The 18,592-nt window shown below is 41.6% G+C and overlaps 1 protein-coding gene across 2 annotated transcripts in view; it reads left to right on the forward strand.

The window, feature by feature from the left end:
* Positions 1-18,374, forward strand: part of MEGF6 (multiple EGF like domains 6) — a 268,797-nt gene extending 250,423 nt beyond the window's left edge. For both annotated transcript variants that reach the window (XM_078611384.1, XM_078611385.1), the window contains 8 exons: positions 567-695; positions 4,022-4,150; positions 6,526-6,654; positions 7,169-7,297; positions 8,884-9,012; positions 9,958-10,086; positions 10,681-10,809; positions 11,786-18,374. In XM_078611384.1, the coding sequence (XP_078467510.1) occupies positions 567-695; positions 4,022-4,150; positions 6,526-6,654; positions 7,169-7,297; positions 8,884-9,012; positions 9,958-10,086; positions 10,681-10,809; positions 11,786-11,811 (929 nt within the window). In that variant the 3' untranslated portion in view covers positions 11,812-18,374. The remainder of the gene's footprint in view (positions 1-566; positions 696-4,021; positions 4,151-6,525; positions 6,655-7,168; positions 7,298-8,883; positions 9,013-9,957; positions 10,087-10,680; positions 10,810-11,785) is intronic.
* Positions 18,375-18,592: the final 218 nt, after the last annotated feature.

The raw sequence follows: 18,592 nt of genomic DNA on the forward strand, positions 1-18,592 counted from the left end.
AATAATAATAAAAATCACGATCTTTCAGTCGCAAAACAAGCAATCGTCTTCAGGTGAAAAAATACAGTAGGCGGACTGCTGAGGCAGGAAGAAATATAGCGAGAGAGCTACTGTAGCCAAAGGTTATAAGGGTTTGAGATGGGTACAATGCAATGGTAAGTGGGCGGGGCTAGAGATGGAATTTGCAAGTGAATGTAAGATCGTAGAGCTAGCTATACCTCGGTCATTGTGTTGCTAGAGATTAGCATATCATATTCTTAGGTTTTTTTCGGTAAAGTCACGTAGGTGAAATTTTTTAATTAATAAAAGTAAAATAAATATAAAATACAAATCACGACGTTTCGGAGGCAACACAAGCTGTATCAATCTGTTAATATAACCCTTCACCACCTAGCCAGGTCATAACCCATTTATTAGGACGCTGTGACCGCGACCGCGACATTCCTTGGTAGGGCCCTGCAGAGGGGCTCTCTATCTCACCGTGACGATCCTCAATTTGCTTGTCGACGTTGGGCCGCTTCGTTTGCCGAGCCGCCGTTGCGTTCGTTCTGCCCGCCGCCCCGCAGAGTGCCCCGAGGGCAGCTACGGCTCCGACTGCGAGCGGCAGTGCAAGTGCCACAACGGGGGACGCTGCGACACGGCCACAGGAACGTGCGAGTGCCCCGCCGGATTCCTCGGAGCCGACTGCGGCCAGCGTACGTTGGACCCCCCGCCCCACCCCACCCCTCCGCCTCCACATGGCTTCGCCAGACCGTGCTGGGACATCGACAACATTAAATATGATGGGATTGGGGGGGGGGGGAGGTATTCTTTGTAAAGTCTTAATTCAGAGTCCATGTGATATCCTGCTCAATGGGCATTGAAGCGTTGGCGCTGACCTCAGATTCGCACGGTTGGCTACGTATGGTGCGAATGAAGTTCAGCGTAAATACACGCATACAACATCTCGTGTTTACAGCCAGCCCTGAATCAGTGGTGGACATTCCATATATTTCTACAGCAGGGGTGAGTTTATCCATTGTACAACCACAGTTGACTTCTCCGCAAAGTGGTACTAATTTTATCGACCCTTCGGGTGATGAGGCCCTGAGTCAACCTCCAGCCAGGATGTTAACTCACAGCCGTGGGAGCCGATGGCTCTCCCCCTGCTGAGTTGATGGGGCTTAATGAACGCACGAGCGTTTCTGTAGGTAAACGCACGTTCAAATATGGGTTCACCCATTGAATGTCCATACGTTACAGGTTGTTCTATGAACGTCAAACAACAAGGGGGAAGTAGGCCAAGATTCCATCTTATTTACTCTTTAACACGTAGGCTTTCGCGACCAATATTGTTCATAATCAACGATTTTTGGGTTTAGATCGCGTTATTTATAAATGTGTCGTAACCCTCCACCACCCGACACGGCCAATCAGTAAAAAAAGTGTCACGTTGACAAAAGACAAATAGTTCACTACTTTAGCCCACCGGTGTGTTGAAGCGTGAAACCACAACATTTACAATTTGAGTACGACGTTTCGCTGGTAATTGCATCCAGCATCATCGGGCAATTCGCCAGAATGGTGAGGCTGTGCTGTGTCTCCCGTTCTTATATAGAGCAGCAGCAGGGTGACGTCATCATTAACTCATTAACTCATCAGGTGCAAAGATTTGAGGGGGGGGGTTATTGTAATTATATACTTGATTAGTAATAAGGCTATTGTTACGATGCGAGTTGTAGATTAGTAATCATTTGGAATGTGTTCTATTGTGATTATGCTACATTAATAATCAGTTAGTGCTTGTTTCCCTTATAAGGAATTGTAATGCATCTTATTTAATAATACGCTTCCAGGCCGCACTAAGCCTGTAGCTGTCTGAGCGATTAAAGTTATTTCTGTTTCTCTCAATCTCAATGGATTCTCTAATTAGTCTTTGCCAGTAGTAACTAGTTTTACACAACACTTCAACGTTGTCAAAATCAATTGAGTGTCCCTGTTGACAAGCATGTTCTGCCACTGCCGACAGTTGTGTTTGCGATAGTTTAATATTTCTCTGGTGTTCTTTTGGTCTTACACTAACGTTACGCCCGGTCTGTCCAATATAGCATCTGCCACATACACAATTAATCCGATATACACCTTCTGTTGATAATTTAGGTAATTCGTCTTTAGTGCACGTTACTAGTTGTTGAATTTCGTGTACTGTACCAAATCTTACTGTAATGTTTTGCTTTTGCAAAACACGGGCTAATTTGTCAGTTACTCCTGAGATAAATGGTATTTTTATTGTTTTAATAATCTGATCGCTTTCAGCAGTGTTGCTTTGCGATCGTGATTTGGCATTTAGTGCTCTGTTAATTTGAGCATTATTGTAGCCATTCTGTCTTAGTGCTTCTTTAACATGTTTAATCTCTCTCACTAGACTTTCATCATCTGACACTGTTTTAGCCCGATGACGCTCATACATCGGGCTAAAACAGTGTCAGATGATGAAAGTCTAGTGAGAGAGATTAAACATGTTAAAGAAGCACTAAGACAGAATGGCTACAATAATGCTCAAATTAACAGAGCACTAAATGCCAAATCACGATCGCAAAGCAACACTGCTGAAAGCGATCAGATTATTAAAACAATAAAAATACCATTTATCTCAGGAGTAACTGACAAATTAGCCCGTGTTTTGCAAAAGCAAAACATTACAGTAAGATTTGGTACAGTACACAAAATTCAACAACTAGTAACGTCCACTAAAGACGAATTACCTAAATTATCAACAGAAGGTGTATATCGGATTAATTGTGTATGTGGCAGATGCTATATTGGACAGACAGGGCGTAACGTTAGTGTAAGACTAAAAGAACACCAGAGAAATATTAAACTATCGCAAACACAACTGTCGGCAGTGGCAGAACATGCTTGTCAACAGGGACACTCAATTGATTTTGACAACGTTGAAGTGTTGTGTAAAACTAGTTACTACTGGCAAAGACTAATTAGAGAATCCATTGAGATTGAGAGAAACAGAAATAACTTTAATCGCTCAGACAGCTACAGGCTTAGTGCGGCCTGGAAGCGTATTATTAAATAAGATGCATTACAATTCCTTATAAGGGAAACAAGCACTAACTGATTATTAATGTAGCATAATCACAATAGAACACATTCCAAATGATTACTAATCTACAACTCGCATCGTAACAATAGCCTTATTACTAATCAAGTATATAATTACAATAACCCCCCCCCTCAAATCTTTGCACCTGATGAGTTAATGAGTTAATGATGACGTCACCCTGCTGCTGCTCTATATAAGAACGGGAGACACAGCACAGCCTCACCATTCTGGCGAATTGCCCGATGATGCTGGATGCAATTACCAGCGAAACGTCGTACTCAAATTGTAAATGTTGTGGTTTCACGCTTCAACACACCGGTGGGCTAAAGCAGTGAACTATTTGTCTTTTGTCAACGTGACACTTTTTTTACTGATTGGCCGTGTCGGGTGGTGGAGGGTTACGACACATTTATAAATAACGCGATCTAAACCCAAAAATCGTTGATTATGAACTTATTTACTCTTTACTCCTACTTTTTTTTATTTGACTAGGTAAGACCCGCTGAGCTATGAAGCTCTTTTTCAGAAGCAATCTGGCAACAAATGATAGCTCAACAAAGTGGCTTATCACGTGGAAATTTATAGCAGCCAAATACCATAAACGCATGTTTATAAACATGGAGGGAAAACCCAGAGGACCTGGAGAGAAATCCCACTTGTCCACGGGGAGAAAGAGACATGCAAACTCAAAATATACAGCAGGCGTCAGGGTCGGGATCGAACCCACGACCTCCTGTATACCAGGCGAGGGGGTTAACATCTTGCCACCGAAGCACCTTAATCGAGGCCCATGTTCCAGCAGTGGCATGAGCAATACATTGCAAGGTTGGCCCCTTTACTTTTACCTTACCCCAACAGTCTGTTAAGGCCATACTGGGGTGCGGAGGGGATCTTTCTCTTTGTTTTGTGCGTCCGGGCGAGCAGCCTGTCCTGCAGGCCACTATGGCAAGGAGTGTGCATCCCTCTGCTCCTGTGGGGAGCGGGGCTCGTGTGACCCCGTGAGTGGACGGTGCCAGTGCCAGCCTGGGCGCACAGGGGCCACGTGCCAACAAGGTGAGCAACCTGCATGGAAGTTTTACTTTGCAATCATCGCCCCCCTCCCCTCCACCCCCCCCCCCCCCCCCCAAGACTGGCAGACCAATACCCACTTGCAGGTCAGGCACTGGGTGTCGCATTGTCATACACAGGGGACAGCTGCCACTTGGGATGCCCGTTTAAACTTGCTGACCTGCCCATTACTGGACATCTGTGAAGAAGAGTTCCAAAGCTCTTCGGATTCCTCCAGTCTAAATAAATATTCTGATTCTAAAATGCTTGAGATTAGATGCAATGCGATGGAAGCCACTTATGCACAGTGTAAAGTGTTCTAAGTTGCCCTGGTGGACAGGGAGCTATTAAAAAAAAGATTGTTATCGTGGTTATATGGCCATTACTCACATATTACAGAACTTTGAAACATAGGCCACAATTTGCAGGCCAGTGCTGCTGCACAGGATTAGCTGCCTTCATCCAGTAGTGGCTAGACCATGGGCTGATGATGATGATGATGATCGTCATGTTAAATAAATAAAATAATGTAATGCAGAGTGCCTCTGCTAAACTAAAAAAGATGTGGAACATTCAGTTTTTCGTGACAAAAGATAATCCGAGCGAAGTTATATAACCGCCGCGCCATGTGGCCGCCTTACGGCGACGCGGTGTCCAGATGTTCAGAGATGGGTCGGTATCTTTACATTTTCTGCATTAGCAAATTGCCAAAAGTCGACCCGTCCCGTCTCTCTCTGGGCCGTGATCGTAGCGAGAGAACGCCCTGGCAAAAAAAAGCATTGGGTTGGACTAATGGAGGTTATTCTGCGTTGGATTCCTGCCCTCTTCCGCGTCACCCGCCTGAGGGGACAAAGACTTTGGTCACCGCATCGCACGCTTTCGGATGCACTTCTGCGGCCATCTGGACCGCTCTTCCTTCCGATATTAGGAAGCCACTGGAGCGATGCACTTTCAAATCAACAATTTTTTTTATATAACAGATTTTTTGTGTTTAGTTTGTAGTCCTTCCCCCCCCCCACACACCTCCGATTAGCACGGCTGGCTACGTGCGGTGTGAAAGAAGTTCAACGTACATACGTACATACCAGAGGTGTGGACTCGAGTCATGCGACTTGGACTCGAGTCAGACTCGAGTCATGATTTTGATAACTTCAGACTCGACTTGGACTTGCCTCATCTTTGACTCGACTTGACTCGGGACTCGAGAGCAAAGACTTGAGACTTACTTGTGACTTGCACAACAATGACTTTGTCCCACCTCTGGTACATACACGCGGCTGGTTGAGGACGCCCGGCAACGCTTGCATAGAAAGTGCTCCACTGGGTAGCGTTCGTTTCTCTGCAACGGTGGACGAGAGACACCGGCATGAGCCCACACGCGCCACAAAACGTCGCCGGTTGTTGACAAACGTGATGATTGAAAATCGTTACTGCACGTGACTAGCCACTAACAAAACGGCCCTCCAACCCTATTCACTCCATCAACTGAAACATTGCGCTATACAAAAACAGTGTGACAGCAAAACAGGGCTTCCCATGAGTAAACACCAAATTGTGAATTATAACAGCCACCAACAATAAATATCCTGCGTCGGTGACAGGCATTCGTGTGCTCATGTGCGCACGCGCACACGTGTATTTGCGTTTCTGTGTGTACGTGAGGCCAATATACCCTCTTTTAATATATACAGTACGCACGTATGGATGTATGTGTGCATTCAAGTCTGCATTCTTTACGTTTGCCTGCACGTGCGTGTGACCACATACACGTGCCGAGTCGAGTCAATACAATTTTTTTCTTAAACACGTGGCGCCTTTTGGCACACAAATCTTCCACCCAAAGCGCCATCATCACAAATGTTTGTTTGTGTTCGTATTCGAGAGTGTGCACTGTGTGTGTTGATGCATGTACGGGTGTGTACATTATGTGTGTGTCTTTGTGATTTTTTTCGCACCGTACGTAGCCAACCGTGCTAATCGGAGGTGCGGGGGAAGAACAAGAAACTAAACACAAAAGCAGTTCTAAAGAAATCCGTTTTCAATCTCATGTCAGTGGAGGGGTGGTAGCGTTGTGGTTAGCACACTGAACTGCGAACTCCGGTGGCCTGGGTTAGATCCCCTGCCAAAAGTGATAACGGAACCGGTCCTGGGCCTCCTCTAGATCGACTCAACCATAAAAGAGCCCCTGGTGCGGTGTGTAAACATCAGAGGTGGCCAGGCATGGTGCTGGCCACACCACCTCGTCCTTCGTGCCGGCCTACACATGTGATGGCTAACAGCGCTTTCACCAGCAGCCTGTTAGAGGCTACGCAGGGGATCTTTGACTTTGTGTTATCATGTGTATGCATACACGTGTGTGCATGTGTGCGTTCTTGTATCAGTGTGCCCTCGAGGGAGGTTTGGGGCTGGCTGCCAGCAGAGCTGTGCATGCCGCAATGGAGGACTGTGCGACACAGCCAACGGGACTTGCACTTGCGGTTTGGGCTGGACTGGTCTACACTGTGAGAAAGGTCCGTGTGCGTGTGTGTACGTACACATACACTTCTCCCAAGCTGTTAATTCTTATGCCAACAATCCGAAACTTAAACTCCCTTATTAGCACCGTTTTCATGGTATGAAATACACTGTATATACATGCATATATCTGCATACGCTGCACATTGAGTGGTCAGGTTTCTCAAAATAAAAGCTGCTCTTGTTGATAATTCTATAACTTTACTCGTAAGAAAAACGTGTAAACTACTTGTGTTCTTTTTTTACTTCCAAACGTGAAACTGCATCCCTCCTACCTAGCATTTAAGTTGGACGGGCAATCACCTCCTTTGATGGTGCTGGTGTGAATTGCACATGTCCATTGCAGAAATCAGTCCATCCATAGGACAACAACCGTTGTCTTCCTTAAAAGCAGTAACTAACTAACTAACTTCAATTGAGTGAGTGAGTCGCTTCGTCGGAGCAGACGGAAATGTGCAAGACAATCACCGCATCTTCGCCACGCCTGAGGCCTGTGCTTCTTTGCTACAGAATGCCCCGAAGGTAAATACGGCGCCGGCTGCCAGGTCAGCTGCCCCTGTCGGAACAACGGCACTTGCGACCGCTTCACTGGCTGCTGCAAGTGCCCGGAGGGAGTCTACGGACACGCTTGTGAATACGGTAGGCCCCTGCGGTTTTCGTCCCTTGTTTACAGCCTTGAGCCAGAGGTGGAAATTCAACATTCTTATGACGGGGGTGAGGGGGGGGTGGTCCACAGGACAGTCACTGTTGACCGTCCTCAAAGTGACACCGTTTTTTATTGAGAGCCCTAAGGGACGCATGGGATTTTAACTCCTGACATTAACATTTCAAGCCACACGCCGCAACCGGATATGAAAGTTACATAATAATACAACTGTGTTTTAGTTAATCAGCCTACCGCTTTTCCAGACCGTTATTGTCAAGCAGCATTTGTCGAGGCAAGATAACTCTGGAACCGTTTTGACTGTTTGGGTCTCATTAGCAGAGCTGGGCCTGTGGTTTTTTATCCACGAAGCCTCAATGAGCTTCAAGAATACTTTTTAATTATCCATGCTTTGGGGTAATGATCTTATTCATAAATTAATATATCTGCTTTTGAGCAGAAATTGGGAGGGGCTTTACTTTGCTAATACTTATGAGTCAATACCATGCACATTATCAATACAAATTCAACATGTGCTGAAATCTACCCACCGTCAATTTTCTCGATGTCACATATTTCCCTGCTACATCTGGCCTATATGCCTCTGTGGGCAGCACAAGCCCCCTCAGTAAGACCATTGCGCAGAAGCCGTATCAGCTTACGAGTTTACAAGAGCATCTCTCCACAATGGTGGCTCGCCTGACGAACACGCGACGCCGTCGTGGTTGTAATGCAAAATAAATACCCCATTAGCAGTCGCTCGCAACCGTAAAAAAAAAACATTGTAATCAAACAAAGCTCGCCCATCGCCTAGCTTCCGTAAAAAGACAAAATAGCTATTTTTTTTGCCACTTATTGAGGCAGAGGTTTAGCTGCTGACATAATACATGAAATGGGGACTTGTCGTGTGCATCAAATTAAATTGTAATGCCCCAGGTTTTTTTTTTACACAGAGAACTTCATCTGTATAAAAACATGTTTTCTTAACAATGATTCATATATTAATCGTAATTTATTTATTTATTCAGGAGAGCTGCAGAGCGTTACGACTTTTTTTTCATGAGGGTCTTGCATTGTGTTTTTATTTTACAATGTTGTTTCTTAATTCAAATATTTATTTTAAAATATGTTTAGGCCAATTAATCATGAGCAGTTATACATGTGGGAGGAAACCAGAGTACCCGGAGAAAAAAAACACAGGTGCGAGGGGGCAACACTCTATCCCCATAGAGAAGGAAGCAGGTGGTGATTAGACCACTAAACCGCCATGCCAAACTCCGCTCATCCTCGCAGCAGCGACTTTTGGCTAACCATCGAACAAAGTTACATGTTGTATATACGTCTATGGCTCTTCCACTGCCATAATTCATTGCTCTGCGAGTTAATGACCTATTCAAATGGGATTGTAAATGGTCGACATTTAAAGATTCCAACATTCAAGAAATACTTGACCCATGACAGTAACACTTCTTGTGTTGGCTTTGCGAACAGATCAGCTACTATCATTGAATGGACACACAGCAAGTATCGTGGTGAATTATCTTTAGACAAAAACAAATGTTGGGCTTGTTTGTCTCGACAGAATGCCCACCTGGATTCTTTGGCCTGAACTGCATGAGGCCCTGTGACTGCAGAAACGGCGCCCGGTGCCACCCGGTGACGGGGCAGTGTGTGTGCCCAGCAGGGTACCACGGCTCCAAGTGTGACCATGGTACGTGGAGCAATGTGAAGGACCGTTTCATCGTGCGCACACAAAAAAATAAACATCATTCCCTTTTCCCCAACCGTGCCCTAAATTAAACACATACACGGTATTCTCCGGAATATCATGCTCCATGTTCTTCTCCTAATTAATGTAAAGCAAAAGTTGAGAGTGGGTCTTATGAACCGTCATGAGGCACTGTAATTTCATACCGGGGATTAGAATTGTCTGTTTGTGGAGTGCTACGTATATTCATTTAGTCGTTGCCTCTTTCAAAACGACCCAAAAATTACCTCGAAAAGCACTCAGAACCTACAAATTAGATATTGTTTCCGGGCTCAAGGTTCCGTGATGATAACATTTGTTGTAATCTACGTCTCCAACAAATGTGGTGCTCTTCCGAAAATTTGGAACGTGCTATTTCATTCCTGGCTGGCCTAAACTGCCACAAGCACTGCACCCCCCCACCAGCACTGCTCACTCTCGCTGCAGATATGTGCAGCGCTGCACAACATGGATAGTCAGCTCTTGAATGTATAGGTACACCTCATGACTTTTATATATATACATATGTGTGTGTGTACAAAGAACTTAACACCTTACATATTCACACTTCCAATTGGCACGGTTGGCTACGTACGGTGTGAAATAAGTTCAAGAAACATATTCTTACCAAACATTCCCTTATAAGCTGAGGGATTTCTTGCATAACCACGTTACGTATCAGGTAAAAGAATGTCTGAGTTTAGATGGGATTCTGTTTATTTGAATCGTGGAGGAAAGTAACGGAGGGGTGCGGGAGTGAGAATCATTAATCCATGATATCCACCTTTGTGTCCAGACCTCTCTTGCAATTTGCACGACCACGCTGATGCCTGGTACTACTCTTGTTGAATTCTGACGTTTTCTTTAAGTGTGTGTGTTTTTTTTTCCCCCGCTCCATCGTTCGTGCAGAGTGTACCGTCGGCACTTTTGGAGACAAGTGCCTGAGCAGATGCGACTGTGTGGATGGCTCGCAGTGTGATCACGTCACGGGAAAATGCCTCTGTCCTCTGGGCAAGGCCGGTGACAAGTGTGACGTGGGTGAGTTCGTCCGAAATACAGCTACTGGTCTGGTATTCTTTTTGATCTTATTATATATTTTTTTATTTTACAATATAACATTACATATCCAACTTTATGACGACTGAAGATATGTAACATGGTCATATATGTGAACATATATAAGAATGTTACGCTTACGCCACGCACAATTGTTGCACTGGGTGTGGCGAGATGATTGAACGGGGCGGATATTTGACTATCGGATATGCGACGTCGTGCTGTAATATTTTCTTGTTTTCGTTCTCGTCTTAGTTTATCTTTTACTGCGTTATTTGATGACGTACATTTACTTAGTCGGCACGGAATTGGAAGAAAAACTGATGACGTACGTACACGTACATCATCAGTACATCATCGGAAATGGAAAGGGATAAGTCACTTATTGTGCAGTGCTCTTACAAAAACAAACAATTACCATCATTATTATTATTATTGCGCAGCATCTTAGGGCAATAATACATTTGCACTTATATTGAGATGATGATTATTGTTCACAACATGGATGTGAATCGGGGGCGTTTGGTTAACACAAACAAAACATAACATCGGTGTGTCTCCTCTGTTCGTCTGCAGATTGCCGAGTGAATCGATACGGGCCACGTTGCTCCTTGACGTGTGAATGTGCCAACAAGGCACTGTGCAACCCTCGCTCTGGAAGCTGCAGCTGTCTCTACGGCTGGGTGGGACCAACTTGTCAAGAAGGTATCATAGACAAACACGCGCACAAATACAAAGGAGCCCTGTGTAGCCATTCAGAATATTCTTAGGTTTTTTCGGTAAAGTCACGTAGGTAAAAAATAAAAATTAATGAAAGTAAAATAAAAAATAAAATAAAAATCACGACGTTTCAGAGGCAACAAAAGCTTCCGTCTTCAGGTGGAAGCTTGTGTTGCCTCCGAAACGTCGTGATTTTATTTATTTTACTTTTATTAATTTTAATTTTTTACCTACGTGACTTTACCGAAAAAACCTACGAATATATGAATCCTTGCAGTCACGAAAGCTTCAAATCTAGAGCCATTCAGAATGTTGGGGAAGATAGCGTTAGTAACCACCTCTTCTAAGACCGGCCTGCCGAGTGAAAGGGTGATGTGGCCAGCAACACGCTTGAATGCCTTTGTCTGGCAAGTGCAGTTATTTAAATATCTTGCCAGATACTCAGTTTAGGCTAAGTCGACCACTTGACTCTCACGTTAGCTGTGGCCAGGGATACAATTACAATTGTTGGGTTCGTAGCAGTGGATACTAGTTTTAAAGAGCATTCTTCTTGGGACTTTTGGTAAACTCGTTTTGATTGTCGTGGATGTATAAAGATTGGAATATCTTTGCATACAAACAACCTACTCATGTGTCGGTTGTATGTCATGTTAAAATGGATGAAAATAGGTGAGCAATCCTATTGCTTCACAAAAACTTACTGAAAAGGATTTGGGAGCATCTCCATAAAATCAGTTCCACTAATGCACTGCACTGGGTGAAGGCAATCCAATTGGTCAGCGTTGTTTGACAGTCGGATATGCAACAATTGTGTCCTTCACCCCGCACCTTCGATGAGCACGGTTGGCTATGTACGGTGCGAAAGAAGTCCCACATATACACACGTGACCTCAAGAAAAGTGCTCCCAAAGATATATATGAATAACGAATCGTATTTGTTTTTGTGCATCGTTCCGTACAGGTGGACCGCTGCAAACCCAGCTCTGAATGAATGCAGCAAGCTGCTCACTCCTTCACCGGGACGGTGACGGCACGACAGGCACCACTTGTGCCGTCACTCAAAATCTTATTGACGACTCGCAATGTCAAGAAATATCACGGTGTGGCACATCTGAGAGACAAAAGTGGCCTATTGTAGACTTACTGCAGTGAATTTTTAGTTGTACTGATACCATGCTGTTTGCTGGCCTCTGTTGTATAACACTTGAAGTGAAATGTTACTGGAAATGATCACGTTCCTTGTTGTTGTTGTTTATGTCCACTTATGTCACTGACGTATGCGTGTGTGAATTGCATGGAGGAAAGCCATTCTGTTTGTAGCCTTACCTAGAGGATATTTCCGTACAGCAGCAACACACACGGAGATATACACAAAGTCATGCTTGTTTTCTGTGTTCAGTATTCAATACTTTTGGCCAATACGTCACCATGGCTTAAATCGTTCTAATGCCGAGTCTTTAATACCCAAACGTTAATACTGATCCTAATTATTGTTTCAACATGTTTCTTGTTTCTCAAGGAGAAATAATAATAATGATAATATATGCATCGTTTTGTTTTATTGTTGCATTCAAAAGGGAGTTCGTTGAATGTCCTAACTGACAATGTATTAAGCAAACAGTTAAATGAACAAGTAAACGTTTTTTGTTTATAGATTATCATCAGTCACAAGGGTAACATATGTATTTTTTTACACTTTTATATCTAATGGTGGGTATGATACGAGTTATCAATATCGCAATTTATTTTAATTCTCTTAATGCAGCGTAGAAAAATAGACACACACAGCTTACGTGTTTTGTTTCACGAATTAATCTTTTAAACATGCCGTTTTCTTAATAGCATTTATTTCCTCCCATATGCCACCCAATTGTGCAATGGAATGCATATTCTGTGTTATCATTAACGTTAAAGTCTCATAGAAAAAAGTCTGTATTAAAATCGTGTGCGATTTTTTTTTAATTGTGCACTGAAGAAGTTCAAATAAAATGGAAGGATCAATCTGGAATTTGTAAAGTAATTTGTTAACATTGGAATAAACCCCACTTTTAACATTGTGCAATTAATTTTGAGGAACAATATGAAATTGTTTTGCGATATCCAGCCCTGTTCATCAATAAATTATGGAATTTATGTAATTTTTATTGCTATTCTAGCTTCGTGAAAATAAGGATGATTTTTTTTGGAACCAACATATAACACCGACACACAATCCCCAACAAAAGAGTCAAACTTTTGTAATTCACATATATACCAATTAATTGCCTTAGAAAAAACATTTACATTTTAAAACCCGAGTAAAGAGAATCTGTGAGTTTCTAAAATCCATCGCTCATTTTTGTAATTATCGCTGTAAAATGTTTGCAGCTGAAAGACCCTCCCACCAAGGCAGCCAAACAATTTGAATTGCCGTACAGGCATGCAAGACATGTACACGCCAATTTCCATTGTTTCAGCTCGGTGATAAGTTGAAGAACAATTTTGGCAAAACAAGATTGATAATTAACGCGACGTTTAGCTTTGATACCACATCAAGCGTCTTCAGAAAATTCTGCAAGACAGAATGCAAATGTAGGAAGTCGGAATTGACGATGCGTTAAGTTTCTGCTAGTTAGCAAAACTTCGTACGGTATTTTGCATCAATAATTCCAAGTGTTGTACTGTATGCCATAACGGGTAGGCAGTGTTTAACTGTGCGTGGTTTAGTATGAAGCAAAATGCCTGATTACAGTGGTAGTGTTCCTTTGTTATTTCGTTACATGTTTTGTATAAATCCTAAATAGTATTCGCTGCAATTCATTACAATGTTTAAGAGTCCCTATGTTTTGTATAAAGAGTCCATTTAGACTTCCAGCTCTCGTAACTTGACAGCTTTTTCAAATTGCTACGTAATTGCCCAAATGGGGAATGTTCAATAATGTACGAAAGAGTTCAACAAAAGCTTAGAAGCAATAGCATTCAACAAATGTGACAAATGACACAATGCACACAAAATAATGACACTGTGGTATTCTTAGAGGCGGAATTTCAAACTATTTCCGCGAACATTTCCCGTAAAATTCTCACAAATTGCCAACCCCCATTGTGTGGTAAATGGGTCACTCACATTCACCTACACATCCACAACATCCTGTGAGAGTGCATTCTGAAGCCTACAGAACTGTATAATGACATTGCTTCTATAGAAGACTGCTATCGGCATACAGCTACACATGAATGTGCCGTTTTCGATGTGCACCCAGTTTTTTCCACGTTTTTTTTTGGTATTTTCGTTGTACATTGCCCTCAGAATTTTTCGCAATTTCAATTGACACACGGTGGTGATGCATGTCATCTGAGCTTCATCAGTGTACAGACCACGGTTTGTTGTGAGAAAATGTGTAGTCCATTGTTGGACAATTAAAACGGTTAGCACTGGTGACATTTTATTGGTTCTCCGAGATTGATTGACTTTGTCAATGCAGTGCTTTTAACACGTTTTCTTTTTCCATTGAGACTGCCACATTAGCACGGTTGGCTATGTACGGAGCGAAAGAAGTTCAACATACACGTACATTTACATGCCGAAATATTCCACTGTCACGCGATTGTTGAAATAGAAGTAGTTGCACAGTGTTTAGACAAGCAGACACCGTTGTTTTTTTACATCAGGCTGAACATCATGAATCTAGCTCAAGTTCATGAGTCATAATCCAATTTTGAATATATCTTTCAAGATTTTTCAAACTGGTGCCTAAATACATACAGTTCAGACCATTTGATATTGCTCATGCAGCAAGAGTCAAACAGCGAGATTATAATGTCATTGGATATGTAAGAAACTATTAAAGCAGAAATGAAGCGAGTAACAATTTCCAAATACATGCATGAAAGTTATGTGCATACATACATACCACACAACACGCACGCGTATCGTCAACACTCAGAATATAAATGCTACGAAGCTTCGAACTAGTCCTTGGTACACGACATGGAAAGAAAACAACATTTTGATCCATAACCCAATTGACCTTCTGATGCGATGTTTTCCTGCAGTTCTTTAAAAAACGCGTAAACTACATTTATTTTATGTCTTGAAACGGGACTTTGTTTCTGTATTAAACGGCATATCTAACGTCTGTGTAGTAGTGCCCGCAAAAATCAGCTCTACATAATCGATAATCGCCTTTAATTGCGCACTTGAATACATCGGTTTTTTTTACTTTTGTATCTGGATTACGAGTGTGAAAAGTCAAACGTAATTTTACAACGAGACATCAAGACGCAAGCGTGAGAAACGCAGGTGCTATCCAGTATGCATCTTGTCCAAGTGCGATGCAGTGTGATCCCTGGATAACTTTCAACATTAGGGACATAACGCTTCACGCAGTCATCGATCAAAACGTATTCTTACGCTCGCTAAGTGTATCTGTAAACATTGATAATGTCCAATGCTTGTAGCGACGTCGCTTTTATATGTTAATTCCACTGTGATGCATATTCTCCACACACTATAAGGACAAAACAAATATATACATTTGTGGATTAAATCGTTAACATTGACCATGATGGAAAATCGTTTTTTTGTTTAGGATCGCTTAAGGTAAATGCGTGTCGAACTCCTTCTCCCACTCGACACTGACAATGAATAACGTTGTCACGTGATGAACAAACGTGCTAACTTAGAAAAAAAAAACAGTGCGTTGGACAGCAATCGACGTACATTTAACAATGTAACAATTATTCTTGGTTCTTTCTGTAAAGTCACGTGACTTTACCGAAAGAACCAAGAATATGAATACCTCCAGTCACGAAAGTTTTAAATCAAGATGTAACAATTGTTAATTTGCTGTCTGTGTCGGGTGGAGTAGGGTATACGACACACATTCCACCTATGCGGTCTGACCCAAAACTTAAGTGCGAATCATATTGGTGGTGAGAGGCTGCGGGGTGAAAGATTTCACGATGGATTGTGGATCGTGTGAATCGTTGCAATCCCTCTTGTTACGAATTTGTGGACTTGTTTGTTTTGCCTATGTCCTTTATTGCTTTACATTTATGAAGCTCTATCACCATCGATCCTTCCTATAATGTCATCGAGAACAGTTAACAGTAAATATAATTGTTTATATTATTTTGCTCGGAAGGGTTTGGAAGTGGTGGCAATTATGAAATGGTGCTTTTTTTTAGTCCATGAAACATTTTAAATGTTTCACACTTTTCCTTTTTCAGGGATTTGCTATTTAAACAAAATAATATGGAAATCTGTACCAATTTCCATGATCGTAGTTGATTTTTTTTTCGTCAGATGGCATGAGTAAAATGTGTGTTGTACACCCTCCACCACCAGACACAGATAATTGTTGAGTTGTCACGTGAGCAATTGTGTCATTTATTGCTTCAGCACGTCGGGGTGCTAATTTGGCTGTGTCGGGGTGCAGCAGGGTGTACACATACGTTTTACTTATGCGACCTAACCCCAAAAATCAATGATCAATCTTAATATTGGTCGCAAAAGCCTACGTATTCAACTAATTTCAGTGGTAATTGTTGACCCATATTTACTGACATAAACAACATGTTAAGATGTTTTGTTTTTACAAATAATCATTTATTTCTGTGTTTGCATAGCATATTTTAAAGGTTATTTAGCAAAATGTATGACATTTCTGAAGACTGTCTATGCTTGCTGATGAAAGTGGCTATTTTACGATGCCACATGTATAATGTATGTAGCTGTTCCATTCCCATGTTTACTCTCAGTTTTCCGTTCCATGACGTAATTAAGGATCTATGCTTGCTCAGTTGTTTATAAATATGGGGAAGTCTTGCTTACTATATTTTATATTGTAATATACACTTGAATCCACAGATAGGCACACCCGTTTACGTGAATTCCTTTAAAAGGGCCTAAGACCGTTCCAATCCTGTCAATGAATGTGTATGCACAGATCACCAAATCGTATGCAACTAATAAACTATAGAAAACATGTCACCAATATTTTGGAAGCTAAAAGTGTAACCAAAACCACCCCCATGTGCATAAAAACTCTAAATCCCAGTAGATAGTTTTGTCGCTTGCCTTATTCACGTAGATGCAGAAAGGCTTTCGTAAAAAAATGTTTTTGCGATCAGGTTTTTGAGTTTTACGGTGAACACAAAGGTGGCTTACAAAGTTCAGTTTGGCCAGGGGCCACTAAATCATTAGTTGACTTCTTTGTCATATTAAATTGGCAGTGGTGCACACGCACAGTTGTTAAAAGCTTAACACATTTATCAATGACATTGTCTTTTATGGAAAATGTAATAATAGGATCGTGAAATGGCCCAAGAAGGGCCTTTGTGCAATGAAGAAGGACCATTGCCAGAGACATTGCCTATCATATATATTTAGAAATGAGAGAAACGTTCTTGATGGATGTGTTGAGTTTTGGTTACGCATTATTTGGTGCAGTTTCCTTGGCAAGAACCTTCTTTGTATTCAAACATAACGTTTAAATATAACAGCACGGGTTAATTTATCGATTTCCAATTGATTATGTGCTTTCACAGCCAGTGTCTGTCTGGATAATGTTCATCATCTTACGTATTTACATCAAAGCATCAACTAAAAGAGGGTTTTTATTCATCCGTTACATGTTCGAGGACAAAAATGCAGGAACTTTGGGTTTCTCATAGCAAAATTAAACGTATATTATCAATACAAGGCACAAAACATTTTAATGCACGATCATGTGGTGAGATATAGCACGATTATATCTAATTTAACCTTATTTAGTTCCTTTTCATGGAAATATATGTCAGAAATTGGTTTTGGAAGAGGGCAATCTTCTGCCATATCATTCGTTTGTTCATATGGGTATAGTTAGCCACCTGTTGAAAAATAGATACATAAAAAACACCATTTCTGTTTGAGGTAAAATGAATCATAATCCCACCCATCACAGACGATTATCTTACCCTCAAACAGTGAGCAGGGATTTATAAAAATGCATCTTAAAGGCTATTTCTCTCTCACCTATCTGCATCAATTAATAATTCATTTCAACTGTACAAGTAATTGTAAATCTGTCCTTTGAAAACCAAATGAAATAACATGTTTCTGGCATATAAAAACCCCAATCACCATTGACTCTCAGATGTCAAACTATTGTCAGATTTTAAATAGTGTTTTTTATTTTAGTAATGTAACATTTTTTTTTATTGTATGGTTTATATTCATACAATATATTCCATAAGCATCATATTGTTATAGAGACAGTTCGCAAAATGCATCTAAATAACTCATGACAAAACCTGCTGTCAACTAATATGATATAAACGTATTTTAATAACATTCTGTGAAGCGCACAGTAATTTTCAGTCTTGTATATTCAACACGCTTTCTAATAATACGCATTACTCACCATTGTCACGCTTGGTATATCGCATTGTTTGCTCGTAAAATGCAGCATATACTTGATTATTTCACTTTTGCAAGCCGTGTGAGAAAATAAGTTGGGGGAAGGAAAGTTACCTCAATTATACTGAAATGTACCCAGTGGTGCTAATTTATTAAAGGTTTTGCTTTATTATGAAGTGGCTTGTTTTTTTTAGTGTTGCGTCTTTATAACTGTGTTATGGCTTAATAATTTTGGACTCCAGATTGCCTTCCGTACCTTGTGAACATCACATTGATATTTTTTACATCTTGCCGGAGAGTGCCTCCTGCCAACTGCCCAGTCAATGTCTTTCACGCTACCAATCTTGACGCCACTGGACTTAGTCATTGGAAGATCTACTTAGCTTG

Source organism: Lampetra planeri, chromosome 36, assembly GCF_965212315.1.
Source record: "Lampetra planeri chromosome 36, kcLamPlan1.2.h2, whole genome shotgun sequence".
Classification (NCBI taxonomy): Eukaryota; Metazoa; Chordata; class Hyperoartia; order Petromyzontiformes; family Petromyzontidae; genus Lampetra; species Lampetra planeri.